This window comes from Schistocerca cancellata, chromosome 9 (genome assembly GCF_023864275.1).
Source record: "Schistocerca cancellata isolate TAMUIC-IGC-003103 chromosome 9, iqSchCanc2.1, whole genome shotgun sequence".
NCBI classification, from domain to species: domain Eukaryota; kingdom Metazoa; phylum Arthropoda; class Insecta; order Orthoptera; family Acrididae; genus Schistocerca; species Schistocerca cancellata.
In genome coordinates this window covers 395,868,304-395,883,669 of record NC_064634.1, presented here as the reverse complement: position 1 = coordinate 395,883,669, position 15,366 = coordinate 395,868,304, and the positions used below count along the sequence as shown (strand labels likewise).

General features: G+C 42.2%; 1 protein-coding gene across 4 annotated transcripts in view; it reads right to left on the bottom strand.

The window, feature by feature from the left end:
* LOC126100822 (protein bric-a-brac 1-like) overlaps window positions 1–15,366 on the bottom strand; it is a 485,405-nt gene that overhangs the window by 373,300 nt on the left and 96,739 nt on the right. Inside the window, exon 1 of one of the 4 annotated variants that reach the window (XM_049911456.1) lies at window positions 7,701–8,048. The exons of 2 other annotated variants lie outside the window; for them this stretch is intronic. In XM_049911456.1, coding sequence (XP_049767413.1) covers window positions 7,701–8,048 — 348 coding nt within the window. Of the gene's footprint in view, window positions 1–7,700; window positions 8,049–15,366 lie in introns of those variants that run through there. One more of the 4 variants, XM_049911457.1, reaches the window with a different exon arrangement.

Here is a 15,366-nt window from a genome sequence, read left to right as displayed (position 1 = left end):
GCTGTGTGAATGGGTGCATTATCCTCCTGAAATAGGGCATCATGTTGGGGAACAACATTTGAATCATGGCGTGCATTTGGTCGCCTAAAATGTTCACACAATCCTTGGCTGTAACACGGCTTTTAGGAGTAATGATGGGACCAGCAGAATACCATGATATGGCTGCCTACACTATCACACTTCCACCTCCACGCTTAACCTTTGGAATCAAGCAATCAGGATTGTAGGCTTCTTATGGCATTGGCCAGACATAAACCCGGCCCGATGTTGGAAATAATGAAAACGTTGACTCGTCGGACCGTATGACGTGTTTCCACTGGCCAGCCGTCCAGGATTTATGCTCCTGGCAGTATGTTTTACGCTTTTTGCGTTGGTTGACGTCACTAATGTTTTCGGTATAGAAGAACGTCCATAAATATTTGCTTTATGCAGTTCTCGGCAAACAGTGTCGATAGATACGGGGTCTCGAATATGGCTATTGAGCTCTGCAGTCACTTTAGCCGCCATAGTTTTGTGTTTTGATAAAATTCTTTCAGCGTGTGACGATATCTATCATTTAGTTTTAATTTGCGCCCACTATTACGTTTACACGATGATGTTTTACAATGTTTTGTGTAGGCTGTCGCAACTGTTGAGATAGTTGTTCTTGTAATATTTAGTAAGTTGACTGTCTTGGTTACTGATGCCCCAGCTAACCGGGCTTCCACAATCTGCCCTCTCTGGAACTCTGTTAGGTCTTTCATTGCACATCGACCTCGGCCTCTGAATGCAAATACGAAGTGTTATAACACCCCAACGACCCCCTTAAAGTCAATTAAGACGGAATATCATAATATGAAGTAGGGAAGAGTTATCTTGGCAAATACGACTTCTTTGCCGATAAGCTAACACCAAGAAGTTTCAATAACAAAAACATTATACATCACTGAGAGTTTTTGTTATGAAAAGAGGAGGAAGAAACCTCAGATTTAATTAATGGACAAATATCCAAGTGATAATTGCAATTAATATCTTCAAAGCTAAGTCCAAGGTGATGTTAATCAGAGATAACTTTTATGTGGAAGAGAGTTGTAAGCGCAACGAAGAAATCCAATGCGCCTACAATACTCTTTCACAATGCGCCTACAATACTCTTTCACAGAAGAAGTCGCTTGCTGGTTCTCGGCCTGTAAAGACGTGCGAGAACAATTCTTGTCTTAGTTATTGAGAGCACGGAACGCGACGAGATTGTTTTGCGTTCAGAAGTGTTTCTTGCGTATTCAGGAACTTCGGAAACTGATTTTCTAAGCAGAGACAGGAACTGATAGACGCGTTTAACCGTGCATAACGGGTGAATTGAACTTTATTGACGAAACTAGTGAATATTGGACTTGACTTTCAAATAGTTTGAACTAAAAGAAGAGTGGATAGTACATCAAAGGACTACACTCAATTAGTCTCGAGTAGGACACAACTACACGACTTGACGAAGATAATACCATTACGCTGAGGAGTAAAGCTGTCGTAATTGTCAAGAAACTTAATTTTAATAGAACTGACTTTACCAACCAACTGCGTGGGCGTGTGGTGCGAAAGTTATAAAGTATTTAGTGGCCAAGGAACAACAAACTGTTCGTTCCAAGTGAAATAACAAGCGTGGACTACATTATTAAGTGATTTAATCAATTACAGTTAACCAACGACTGTTCAGCTGGGACGATTTAGTCTGAATATCAGAATACCTATTTCATTAATTGAAAAGAGAACTTTTGAACATTTTTTTAACATTATGGCGTAGATTCACTCAGACGTGATCAAACAGTATCTGTGGATCTCGCTTCATACAGGTTCAACAACTCCATAGCAACGAGCCAACAACGTGCGAGAAGACTCATAATTACGTTTCCTCGCAATTGGTGGTGTGTACGATGTGGATAAGATTTAACTACTGCATATCCGGGCAATGAATCATTCAATCTTAAATCAGAAGAAGCATCCATCGTACGAGTTCGCATTTACATCATCGATAGTTGGGTGAGGGAAGAGTTCCGGTCTGGTAGGAGAAAGATGCACCCCGACGACATATTTGCCATGGAAGAAATGAAACGAATATACGGGCCGCCTCAGCCTAGTTCAGTAACGGACGCCTTGATAGCCCAGTACAAGAAGGACCATAATATGTAGCGGAGACACGCTGAAACCACCGGCCAGCCATATAGGCCGTTCGCTTTCTACTTCTCTCACTATTCCTCTTACAATTCTTTAATCTTTCCTTTATTTAAAAAAAATGCACAAAGTCAAGCAAATACCATAAAGCCAAGATTTTTTCTCCCCAAACCACCATGTTAGGAGAAGCGCCTCGCGCGCTAGTACTTCGCTCCCAGACGAGGACATCTTCCTCCTTGAAGTGTGCGTGCGCAACTGGTTGGCAATGCGTTGGACGCGATTGGCTGGCAAGTCGCTCTGCAGTCGCGGCGTCTGCGGGGCCCTATTTAATTACACAGGAAGTGCGTCGCTGGCGACCCGTTACCCACTCACGTCGGCAACCAGTTGCTTTCGAGTCGCTCCATGTGCGGAGGGGCTTCCACCCAGGTATATGTACGAGTTGACCGATTCCAACTATGACCCACTGATATTATAGTGTACTACGCTATTCCGTTCTGCGAGGTGTACAATTTTACATTTTTGGCAATCTGCCAATCCCGGCACCACTCTGAAATTTTATCCATATCTGACTGACTATTTAAGCATCCTCAAAATTACAAAGAAGATGCAGTTATGGCTGGTTATTTGAAAAGATTCTAGTCGAGAATGTGTGGTCACTCTAAAGTTTTTCTGAAGGCGAGAGTTGGTGTACAGTGTTGTTAACTACACAACAGCTAATTTCTTTTCGAAGTCGTGCATGCCATGTGCTAGAGAGTATTACTGCATATACAGATCTGCAAAAAAAGATAAAAGAATGATTACGTATTAGTGCATGCACATATCTGCAAAAAAGATAAAAGTTTGGTTACGTATTTTTCCACGTGTTCAGTAACTGTGCTGTGTTTTGTGTACAGTGTTCTATTTGTAGATTTCCGTGTGTGTGTGTGTGTGTGTGTGTGTGTGTGTGTGTGTGTGTGTGTGTGTGTTCCTAAATCGGCGCGGCGTTGATTTCCGTAATAAAGTTTGTATCATGCAAGATTCCGTTGCTATATGATATTCCGAGAATTTTGTGACAATGAAGAATCTTGATAAAGGCTTATATTGTGGTACTGATGTGAAGCAATGATTAAACGTGACGAGATACTGGGCATCGATGTTAAATCACCAAATTGTAGAAACAAAGTTTGTGCCTGTAGCTTCTGATGACGATATGGTAGGAATTTACGAAGAGTTTGATAAGGAGCAAGCGTCGCAAGAAATAAAGAAGTATACCAGGCGTCTACGTGCAACCAAATCTCATGACGAAAAGTAGCCCACATCGCCACCAGAGGTTAGAAATACAGAAAAACAATTTTTGTGGTGACCACGCATAAAAACATTAGGGCCAACGTGGTCGCAGACGTCCTCAAATACTTGCTTTCTGGAAATTTTAACTTAAGTATGGTCTGTCGTTAGAAAACGTAGATTACAGACAGGTTAAACCTATCTAGTTGTTTTAATTGACTTCAAGTCATAACAGCTCTTTCCATGCAAAGTAAAAATTATAAATTAAACCATGGAACAATCTTGGTACCCATTGTTTAATTTCTATTGTTAGTTGGCGCAACGCATCTCTTCAACCATATAGCCACCCCCCACACCCCGCAACTTTTCCATCACACAACTTTTTCACAAGAATCGATTTATAAAACTTATGAAAAAAATTACAAACATTTTTTACGGGCTACTGTTCTCAAAGTGAAGTTTTTGAGACAATTTCTTTTAACTAAAACAATAAAACTACAAGACTTCGTACAAACAATAGATGGTACGGTCTCTCCCCGCAACAGTATCACTTTGCTCGATACAGATCGACACAAGTTCGCCGTCTTCGTGACTTTGACGTAATGTTTTCACTTGCTGCAGCTGCAGTATTCGAACAGATGTATTGTAGTTGCATGGTGAATGTGCATCCAGTGCACAGGCGTCCGCAGGGCGCGGGTGGGGGGTCGTAAGAGATGGCTCTTGACACCTCCCCCTCCCCCCCCCCCCCCCCCGAAGGAGTACAGAGTTTTTATCACTGAATTCTCATATCCTTGAAGTAATTTCCGTGATTCCGCGAAAACTCTCGTTTGACCAGTTATGTGGCTGATCGCAGTGAGATAATACTATAGCAATTACCGTCTTCTCCTTAGAAAATTTGACACCAGACATTCGATTATGAACACTGGCTTCATTCGTTTCTAAGACGAATTGCTTTCCATAACAATGAACAAGGTGCTGTACCGCGGATCAAAAGAAGGCGGAAAAAAAGCCGCTCTTGCGTTCTATGCCTACTTCCTTTATTGCCTTCTTCTAAGTACTGTTGTTAAGTTGGCTATGAGGCATTTCCGAAGTGTTGTGGAATCTATTTCTCCGTCAGTCAAAGGCTCTTTCTGACTGGTTATTTTTGTTTATAAGCAACAGTATTCTCACTTCAGACTATTTCCTACTTCAGAGTTTCGACATTCAGTATCAATAAACATTATTGAAATATGAATGAAAATAACTTTTCTATATATTTTGCCGCTTTATTTCCCACTTTATTGATAATTTTGTTGGAAATTTGTCAAATAAAACCAAAAAGTGGATAATTTTAGATTGCCAACTTAAAAAAATGTCACATTCGTAATCATTTTAACAATACAATTAACGGTTTACTTTGAGAGTAATCAGGGGCTATGCTTACCTTTTAAGTATCAAAGTAATACATCTATAACAAATATGGAGTAGATAACCATCAGTTCTCTGGAATATATCAACTGCTCAAGTAATCTGTAGGTTCTTGCCCCTCCCCCATCCTCTCCATCTGGAAAAACTTCTGCAGACGCCTATGTCTAGTATTACTTAATAAACCACTTACCGATGAATAATGCCAACGGGTTCACGTACAAATCCGACTTCCCAACGAGTTAGGAGACATAACTTATGACACGGGATACGTAGGAAGATTTTTAGTATATAGTTTTAGAAAAATGGCTCTGAGCACTATGGGACTTAACATCTGAAGTCATCAGTCCCCTAGAACTTAGAACTACTTAAACCTAACTAACCTAAGGACATCACACACATCCATGCCCGAGGCAGGATTCGAACCTGCGACCGTAGCAGTCGCGCGGTTCCGGACTGAAGCGCCTAGAACCGCTCGGCCACCGTGTCCGGCTATAGTTTAAACGTAATTTACCTTCTACTCATTGAGTCGTATTAAAACTGAACTGATACAAGTTCATATTCAGACATTCAAGGTACATTCACAGGGAAACGAACCACTTTCTGGATATTGGGTTTCGTTAAAAAAAAGTAAAAATTGGCGAACATTTATGGTTAAGAGGGAGGGCATTGTAGCATGGTGTGCACACTTTGAGAGAAAACGACAAAGAAGCGAAGGAACCCGTCGTGTATACTGGTGAAACATCGGTACGTACACACTACAGTGTTAGTAAATGTCGGTAGCATAGTGACGTACCATGTGCGCGTAAAAATGAACCTTTCCGAACTTAAACAAAATAAAGAATACTGCTGCAATACAGAGCATTACGAAAGACGACTGGCAGACGGCGTTTGATAAGGTGAAAACTATTATGGACGAATACTGGCACACTGATGGACGGAGCTGGATAAATTAAATGATCGTATGGCACTGTTGGCCGGGAGGTCCCATTCGGATTCGGCTGCCAAGTGCACGTCTTCTGTCATTCGGCGACTTACGGCGGATGATGAGGATGAAATGACGATGAGAACAACACAACACCCAGTACACAAGCGGAGAAAATCTCCAATCCCAACCCGACCGGGAATCGAACCCGGGCCCAGTGCATGAGCGGCAAGCACGTTACCACCCAGCTAAGCAGGCGGACGTGAACGAAGCCTTTGCGAGCGTAATTATTAAACACCATCTGAACAGTGAAATTTCGTCGCGTGGTTCTGAGGATATATCGGACAACGCAGAGACAGCTGCTTCGGACGTCAGGAACAGATCTACCGAGTCAGCAGATGGGGCAGAATTGTGTGCAGAAGAGCCAGGTGTTTTCTTTTCGAGCCGGCCGCTGTGACCGAGCGGTTCTAGGCGCTTCAGTCCAGAACCATGCTACTACGGTCGCAGGTTCTAATCCTGCCTGGGTTCAAAATGGCTCTGAGCACTATGGGACTTAACTTCTGAGGTCATCAGTCCCCTAGAACTTAGAACTACTTAAACCTAACTAACCTAAGGACATCACACACATCCATGCCCGAGGCAGGATTCGAACCTGCGAACGTAGCGGTCACGCGGTTCCAGACTGTAGCGCCTAGAACCGCACGGCCATCCTGCCTGGGGCATGGATGTGTGTGATGTCCTTCGGTTAGTTATCAGTAGTCCTAGCTTCTAGGGGACTGTGACCTCAGATGTTAAGTCCCATACTGCTCAGAGCCATTTTTTCTTTTGGAATCTTTGCATATGTGGTTTTAATTATTTTTATTGGCCCATCATAATATCTAAAGTTTGAAAATGTTCATGTAGTGATTAAAAAATGAATGTAGAATAATCTTTTACCATTGGACATCCTAAGCGGTCAAAAATGTATTTTTTTACTACAAGATTTAATAATATAATGATCAAAGTCATTTCGATAAATATTTGAAAAATTAAAAAAAAAAGTTACAGCATCTGGCAAAATATGAACCCACAATCTCTTGCACCGTAAGCAAACGTGTTCTCAGACTTTTTTTGTCCATTTCTTACAAACTAGGGTGAATCGCTCCGGGATGTGATACCTGAGATCCTAACCTACGCCATCGGGTATAAGGTTTCAAAAGTCGATCCTCCCCAACAGTTGGGACTTCTCTTTGCTAATTATTAGATCGTACACCAAAATTTATATTTAATTTTAATTTCTTACTGTTTCCAGTAGACTAATATAGAAACAGCGAACGTATTTTTATCTTCCGCAAATTATTAGATCCAAAAACAACAATTTTAATTTCACAAGATTGTCTGCAGAAGAAAGTGTTAATAGTAAATGTATTACGCCTTCGCTTCAGTTATTAGACCGTAAGGCAACAATTTTTTTTTCATTTACTATGTTTTTCTGTAGAATATATTAAAAGCGAATGTACCGTTGTCTCCTAAACGCACGCACAGCTGCATTGTTCGAGCGTAAAACAACAGTTTTTTATAATTATTGTTCATTGTCTGAACAAGAATGTATTAGCAGAGTGTACATTTGTTTTATCTGCTGCACTTGTACGAAGTACAGATCACGAACCGTGTTACATGAACACTGAACGCAATTATAACGTTCGTGCCTCATCCGAAACAACCAATAACAGCACGCGTCAACAGTTCGCACCGCACCCACCCAAAACGTCAATGGCAAACTGAACGGGTAATAGTTTGTTTCAAATCGTTAAGGTTTGCGAAGGAAAAAAATGTAGATACGGTCAAACATGGGACGTATCGATGTATAAAGACTAATGGAAGCCATCTTTCACCGAGACTGTACGAAGCCTGCCACGACAGAACGAGAAATTATGACAACAGCGAGCCGAAAGCATCAAATAGCAGACAGCGAATGACTCACGTGCCGGTACGCGACCTGCGAGCGTTGCTTTACGTGGGGCCGCAGGAACGAGTCGATCTTGCGGAACCAGACGACGGTCGGTACGTAACGTTCGCCACGATGCGCGCACGTTTTGATTTTCTTAAGCTCCTGCAAGTACGACGAACGCAGGTTGTTAATCTTGTACTTTGCGTCGGAAACACCGAATTCCGGTATGCCCATTGCGGCAACGATGGCCTCGAGCGCGGTCAGACGGGACGGCTTGTCGTTGTAGACGTCGAGCTCTGTGTTCCAGAGGCACTCGTGCCTGCAGTAGAGGTTGACGAAGCGCATCACCGTGTCGTCGCTCCATCGCGTGCACGTTGCCATCGCTGCGGCGCGGGTTACTAGAAACTACTGGCCGATGACTGTGCGGCTCGCGTCCGAACGTGGCCGGAGCCACCCGAGCGCCGGCAGCGACATCCGTGGCGGCTCTGACGTGGCCACCGAGCTCGGACGGGTTCGGCCAGCGAACCGATGTCGATCGGCTACTGCCGCGCCGCGCCGCGCCGTGCGCTACTCGAGTCACGTACGAGAGGTAGCGTTCGCGGGACCAGAGTCGTGAAGACGACTTACAATTCCGCCCGCTTTTGGGTGCCTATTTCCGTCCACGCGCGGTGCGAAATGTTGGGCCGTGTGCTCTGCTCATTTCGACTGAGGAGCTGGCTGCGTCTAGTCTGATCCATAGCAGGTAATAAGGAAGAGAAAGATTAAGGTTAATCGTCTGAACGTGGACGAGGTCACTGGAGACAAAGCAGAAGTTCGGTGGAACGAAACCAGCCATGCCCTACTTGCACGTTTACAACGATCTGGAAAATAGAGGATACTCAGGAAAATTGAATTTACTGGAAAAGTCAGGATCACTCGATCGTCGCTACCTCTGAGATACCTTCGACCTCCGCAACCTTCGTTATTGTTTGTCTGTTCTCGTAGTCCGTTTGTCACTGCACTATTGTGGGTAAATGCGTGCGTGAGAATAAGTCATGTAGCTGTGATTTTGTCATTTCCATCAAAGCGAAATGCTGCCGAGAATTCTTCTGGGTTGTATGTCCGTGGTCCACGGAACTCTTCTATCCCTGACGTTTCGTCCAAAGCTACGTTGGACATCTTCGGAAGTGCTCCTGGTTGTGCTGAGTCTTGCCGACTGACAAGTCGGACGTCAAAGAACGGCCTAAATACCATGGAACACTTTCCATGGTCTAGATTTCACGTGATAGCAGAGATAAACCTTGTCACGGATAAAATATAACGTCAAAGATAAAAACTTCTCTTCTATGCTGTAGTGCCACGGTCCATATATCACTGAGTTTCATAGCTTCTTTTCTGTTAAAATTATCCCCAAGTTTGTATCTTTCGATGGCTTCTCTGTATAGCCGTGGATAATAGTACGTCATAGTTCCCGAAAATTTCACTACATCACCCGACTGAAGAGCATGTTCCGCTGCGGCTGACTTGTCTGTTTTCCCTAGTCGGCTAAGACTTTTATGTTCCTTCAACTCTGTATTCACACTTCTCTTTGTAATTCCAGTGTAGCCCCTATACGGAATCTTGTATACACCACTAGCAGGCAGAGACGGGACGTTTATCCTTAACGAAACGAAGTGCTTGGCCCATTTTCTTAGTTGGTCTGAAATTCGGTCGAACGTTATGTTTCCTTAAAATGATATTTTGAATTAAAAAGATTTGTTGAGATCTATACTTGGACTTGCGTATTTCGTCGATCAATCCTGAATATTCAGTTTTGAGTTCTTTTTTCTTATTTCATTACTTCGTCGAGTTTCTCACGCTGTCATGCTTCAAGTTAATAATAACGATGGTGCGAAGAGGTCCCGGTTTCAAATATTATGCGTCGTGCTATCAACGCCTACAGCATACGAGAACTGCATTCCAGTAGCAACGGCTAGAAGCGTGTCCTGCGAGAATTTTTTATATACTTCAGGTTATCGCACAGTGGAAAAATGACGTGCAAAAGCATACGGTAAAAACATAATTTCCCAGGGCGGCAAGACTTACGGAACTGTTAATGAAATCGTAAATTAACTGTTCCTTCGTTATCACTCGTTTGATGTTTAGTTAATGATGTAACCACAAACCTTTCACTATAGTCAGAAAACCTAAGCCATAGGGACTTCTGCTTTGTTTCTGTAATGTCATTAATTTTGTCGGACTGAAAAGTCCTCCAGCAGAATTAGAGGCAGGCACTACACTATTTCGACGAATTTAGTTCGCGAGATTTTGTTTGCCATTGTTACTACTTGGTTATGAGTACCTGAAAATATAAATTCCCATTCGTGATTACGGAATTGTGGCTGTTATACATTTTCTTCTGTACTGACTTTAGAAGAACTCAGACATGCTTGAATGATAAACTAATTCACATTACAAACCTAGAATGAGTTTTTTGACTTGTTAATAAAGTTCATAATTAAAACATTTTAATTTTACCTCAGGTATTGTGTTACAAGATATTACTATTCAAAATTATTCCTCTAACAACAAAAACAAAATCATCGGTTCCGTCTATATTTCGTTTTCAATCCTAGCTGAACTTTGGTTAATGAGTGGCGTGCAACTCAAAAAAAACTTCATCTGCAGCCATGAAAACTAGTAGAGTAAAGCTGTCCATCACATATAATAATTGGTTTGAAGAAATTCGGAATTTAGACTTGGTAAAACCGAGAAATGTCTGTTGATGAAACAATCACGGAAAATCTAAATCTCGTTGGCCGGACGGAGATCGAACCGCCGTCCTCCCGATTACGAACCCAGTATTTTGCAATTGCGTCATCCCACTCGATTAAAAAAAAAAAAAAAAAAAAGGAGAGAGAAAGAATTCAAACCCTGTCTCCCACTAGATTCCATTTCGCTACTGATATTTATAACCTAATTTCAAAAATGGTTCAAATGGTTCTGAGCACTATGGGACTCAACTGCTGTGGTCATAAGTCCCCTAGAACTTAGAACTACTTAAACCTAACTAACCTAAGGACATCACACACATCCATGCCCGAGGCAGGATTCGAACCTGCGACCGTAGCGGTCGTGCGGCTCCAGACTGTAGCGCCTTTAACCGCTCGGCCACTCCGGCCGGCTTAACCTAATTTCGTTCATGTCGAACTGTGATATGGAAATCACGACTGTTCATGACATATAAGGTGAATTAAAACAATTTTTGGGTTTGTAACTAACAGATTGCGGGTCTCAGTGATACAGATAGCTGCACCGTACGTGCGACCACAACGGATGGATATCTGTTGAGAGGCCAAACAAACGTGTGGTTCCTGAAGAGAGGCAGCAGCCTTTTCAGTAGTTGCAGGGGCAACAGTCTGTATGATTGACTGATCTGGCCTTGTAGCACTAACTAAAGCGGCCTTGCTGTGCTGGTACTGCGAACGGCTGAAAGCAAGGGGATACTACAGCCGTAATTTTTCCCGAGGACATGCTGCAGCTTCACTATACAGTTAAATGATGATGGCTCCTCTTGGGTAAAATATTCCGGAGGTAAAATAGTCCCCCATTCGGATCTCCGGGCGGGGACTACTCAGGAGGACGTCATTATCAGGAGAAAGAAAACTGGCGTTCTACGGATCGGAGCGTGGAATGTCAGATCCCTTAATCGGGCAGGTAGGTTAGAAAATTTAAAAAGGGAAATGGATAGGTTAAAGTTAGATATAGTGGGAATTAGTGATGTTCGCTGGCAGGAGGAACAAGACTTCTGGTCATGTGAATACAGGGTTATAAATACAAAATCAAATAAGGGTAATGCAGGAGTAGGTTCAATAATGAATTAAAAAAAATAGAAGTGCGGATAAGCTACTATAACGAGCATAGTGAACGCATTATTGTAGTTAAGATAGACACGAAGCCCATGCCTACCACAGTACTACAAGTTTATATGCCAACTATCTCTGCAGATGACGAAGAGATTGATGAAATGTAATGTGGTGCTACAGAAGAATGCTGAAGATTAGATGGGTAGATCACATAACTAATGAGGAAGTATTGAATAGGATTAGGGAGAAGAGAAGTTTGTGGCACAACTTGACTAGAAGAAGGGATCGGTTGGTAGGACATATTCTGAGGCATCAAGGGATCACCAATTTAGTATTGGAGGGCAGCGTGGTAAAAATCGTAGAGGGAGACCAAGAGATGAATACACTAAGCAGATTCAGAAGGATATAGGTTGCGGTAGGTACTGGGAGATGAAGAAGCTTGCACAGGATAGAGTAGCATGGACAGCTGCATCAAACCAGTCTCAGGACTGAAGACCATAACAACAACAACATGATGAGATAAAAGAAATTATTCAGATAGTGAAGGGAGACGAAAATTTAATAGTCATTGGTGACTGGAATTCGATAGTAGGAAAAGGAAGAGAAGCAAAGGTAGTAGGTGAATATGGAATGGGGATAAGGAATGAAAGAGGAAGCTGCCTGGTAGAATTTTGCACAGAACATAATCATAGCTAACACTTGGTTCAAGAATTATGAAAGAAGGTTGTACACATGGAAGAAGCCTGGAGATACGCCGGCCGAAGTGGCCGAGCGGTTAAAGACGCTACAGTCTGGAACCGCACGACCGCTACGGTCGCAGGTTCGAATCCTGCCTCGGGCATGGATGTGTGTGATGTCCTTAGGTTAGTTAGGTTTAAGTAGTTCTAAGTTCTAGGGGCTTTATGACCACAGCAGTTGAGTCCCATAGTGCTCAGAGCCATTTGAACCATTTTGAACCTGGAGATACTATAAGGTATCAGATAGATTATATAATGGTAAGACAGAGATTCAGGAACCAGGTTTTAAATTGTAAGACATTTCCAGGGGCAGATGTGGACTCTGACCACAATCCATTGGTTATGAACTGTAGATTAAAATTGAATAAGCTGCAAGAAGATGGGAATTTAAGGAAATCTGACCTGGATAAATTGAAAGACCCAGAGGTTGTAGAGAGTTTCAGAGAGAGCACTGGGGAACGATTGACAAGAATGGGGGAAAGAAATACAATAGAAGAAGAACGGGTACCTTTGAGAGATGAAATAGCGAAGGCAGCAGAGGATCAAGTAGGTAAAAAGATGAGGGCAAGTAGAAATTCTTGGGTAACAGAAGGGATATTGAGTTTAATTGATGAAAGGAAATATAAAAATGCAGTAAATGAAGCAGGCAAAAAGGCATTCAAACGTCTCAAATACGTTACGGTTGCAGAATACTAATGCGAATTCCTTACAGACGAATGGAAAAACTGGTAGTAGTCGACCTCGGGGAAGATCAGTTTGGATTCCATAGAAATGTTGGAACACACGAGGCAATACTGGCCCTACGACTTTTCTTATAAGATAGATTAAGAAAAGGCAAACCTACGTGGCAGGGGTCAAATACAGGGAGCGAAATGCTATTTACAATTTATACAGAAACCAGATGGCAGTTATAACAGTCGAAGGGCATGAATGGGAAGCAGTGGTTGGGAAGGGAGTGACACAGGGTGGTAGCCTACCCCTGATGTTATTCAATCTGTGTATTCAGTAAACAGTAAAGGAAACAAAAGAAAAATGGAGTAGGAATTAAAACCCATGGAGAAGAAATAAAAACTTTGAAGTTTGCCGATGACACTGCAATTCTGTCAGAGACCTGGAAGAGCAGTTGAACGGAATGGACAGTGTCTTGAAAGGCGAATTAAATCAGGTGACGATGAGGGAATTAGATTAGGAAATGAGACACTTAAATTAGTAGACGAGTTTTGCTACTTGGGTAGCAAAATAACTGATGATAGTCGAAGTAGAAATAAAATTTAGACTGGCAATAGCAAGGAAAGCGTTTCTGAAGAAGAGAAATTTGTTAACATCAAGTATAGGTTTGAGTGCCAGGAAGTCTTTTCTGAAAGTATTTGCATCGAGTAGCCATGTATGGAAGTCAACCATGGACGATAAATAGTTTAGACAAGAAGAGAATAGAAGCTTTCAAATGTGGTGCTACAGAAGAATGCTGAAGGTTAGATGGGTAGATCACGTAACTAATGAGGAGGTACTAAATAAAATTGAGGAGAAGACGAATTTGTGGCACAACTTGACTAGAAGATGGGATCGGTTGGTAGGACATGTTCTGCTTTTCGTGAGAAAAGGCGATTGCTTGGCACACAAACTTCCTTCAAACTACACGTCCTGCTACATCAAAATTGGTCAGTGGAGTTCAGCACCATACTACTGTACAAAATTATAATCCAATTACTGTAATTAAGAAATTATGAGAGGTTGTTACGTATTGAATGAAAACTATAGAGAATGCATTTCCTTTCCTGTATTTTTAGTGAACTTTGTACATTTACAATTCTGTCGATTGATATCTGGTGACGACAATGAAGTTCACCTCCTTTACCAAAAACAAGATATTTCTATCCTTCACTTCCAGAAAATTTGTATACATAAATGTTTGGCAACTCTTACACATACATTACTCAGTTTTATCACTACAATAGCAATTTTCATTACGACGGCCTAACAACACGTCCTCTTTCCAAAAGATACAGATTAACTGTCCTCTTTTTCTTTTAATAAATCAGGTTTTTTTTTTGAGTACATACTTAAATATTCACAACTAATATCGTTGCAGGGATTGCGCGCTAAATAGTTTCTTGCTGTGCAACTGCGCTTCACTTGGTATTTACATACATTACTGAGCTTCTCAGAATAAAATTAGGCACAAATAAGTTAAGAAAAGGGCAGTGAGGGTCTCATAACATTACAGAGTGCGCTTCCTGTGTGTTTTGGTGTATTTCGATATGCTAGAAAACTTTTTAATTCCACAGGTCGACGCAGATGACCGAGACCGAGATGGGAGGGTTTACAACCAGCAAGACGGTGCACCACCTTATTTCCTCTGGGAAGTTCGAGGTTTTCTCGATAATCGCTTCCCAGGTCGGTGGATTGGCCGTGAAGGGCTAATCACATGGCCACCTCGCTCCACATACTTGACGCCACTGGATTTCTTTCTCTGGGTTTCATTAAAGGCCGTTCCTCCCCACCAAACAATTTAGCCGACCTGAGAAATCGAATGTACGCTGCCGTTGTTCATGTTACATCCGACATGCTGCAACGAGTGTGAAAAGAAATTGATTACCGGTGGGTGTTTGCCGCATCACATCGAGCCAAAATGGTACTTAACACTTTTCTGTGAAACTTGAGGTTGTTTGCTACAGAATGACACACACATCTACCGATTTAGTAAGTTCTCACAATAAATTTCTATATCATTACAAAGTTGTTGACTCACCCCAGTAGAGAGGCATTAAGGGATACATTATGCTCTGGGGACGCGGTGGATGCCAGTGCGTCCGCAAAACGAAGACCAAGTAGGTGGGTCCCCACCGTTTCAAGCCCATCACGACAAGAAGCAACTACACGCCGTTTCACAGTTATACCGACCTTCCGCAGTGCGACTTGTAAATCACTTATGACGTAGTGTGCAGACATTCCTGGAGAGCGTTTATTTTCCAAAAAATGTGTTAACAATATATAGTATATGGATCTTAGTTATTAATAAAAATGCATATATGTACAGGAGCTACGTAAACCTCTGACCACTGCCTTGTACTGCCAGACAGTCATCCTGTACAACAGTTCTGTCTTTCCTCTGGCAAAAGCCACTTCCCCCACCGAGAC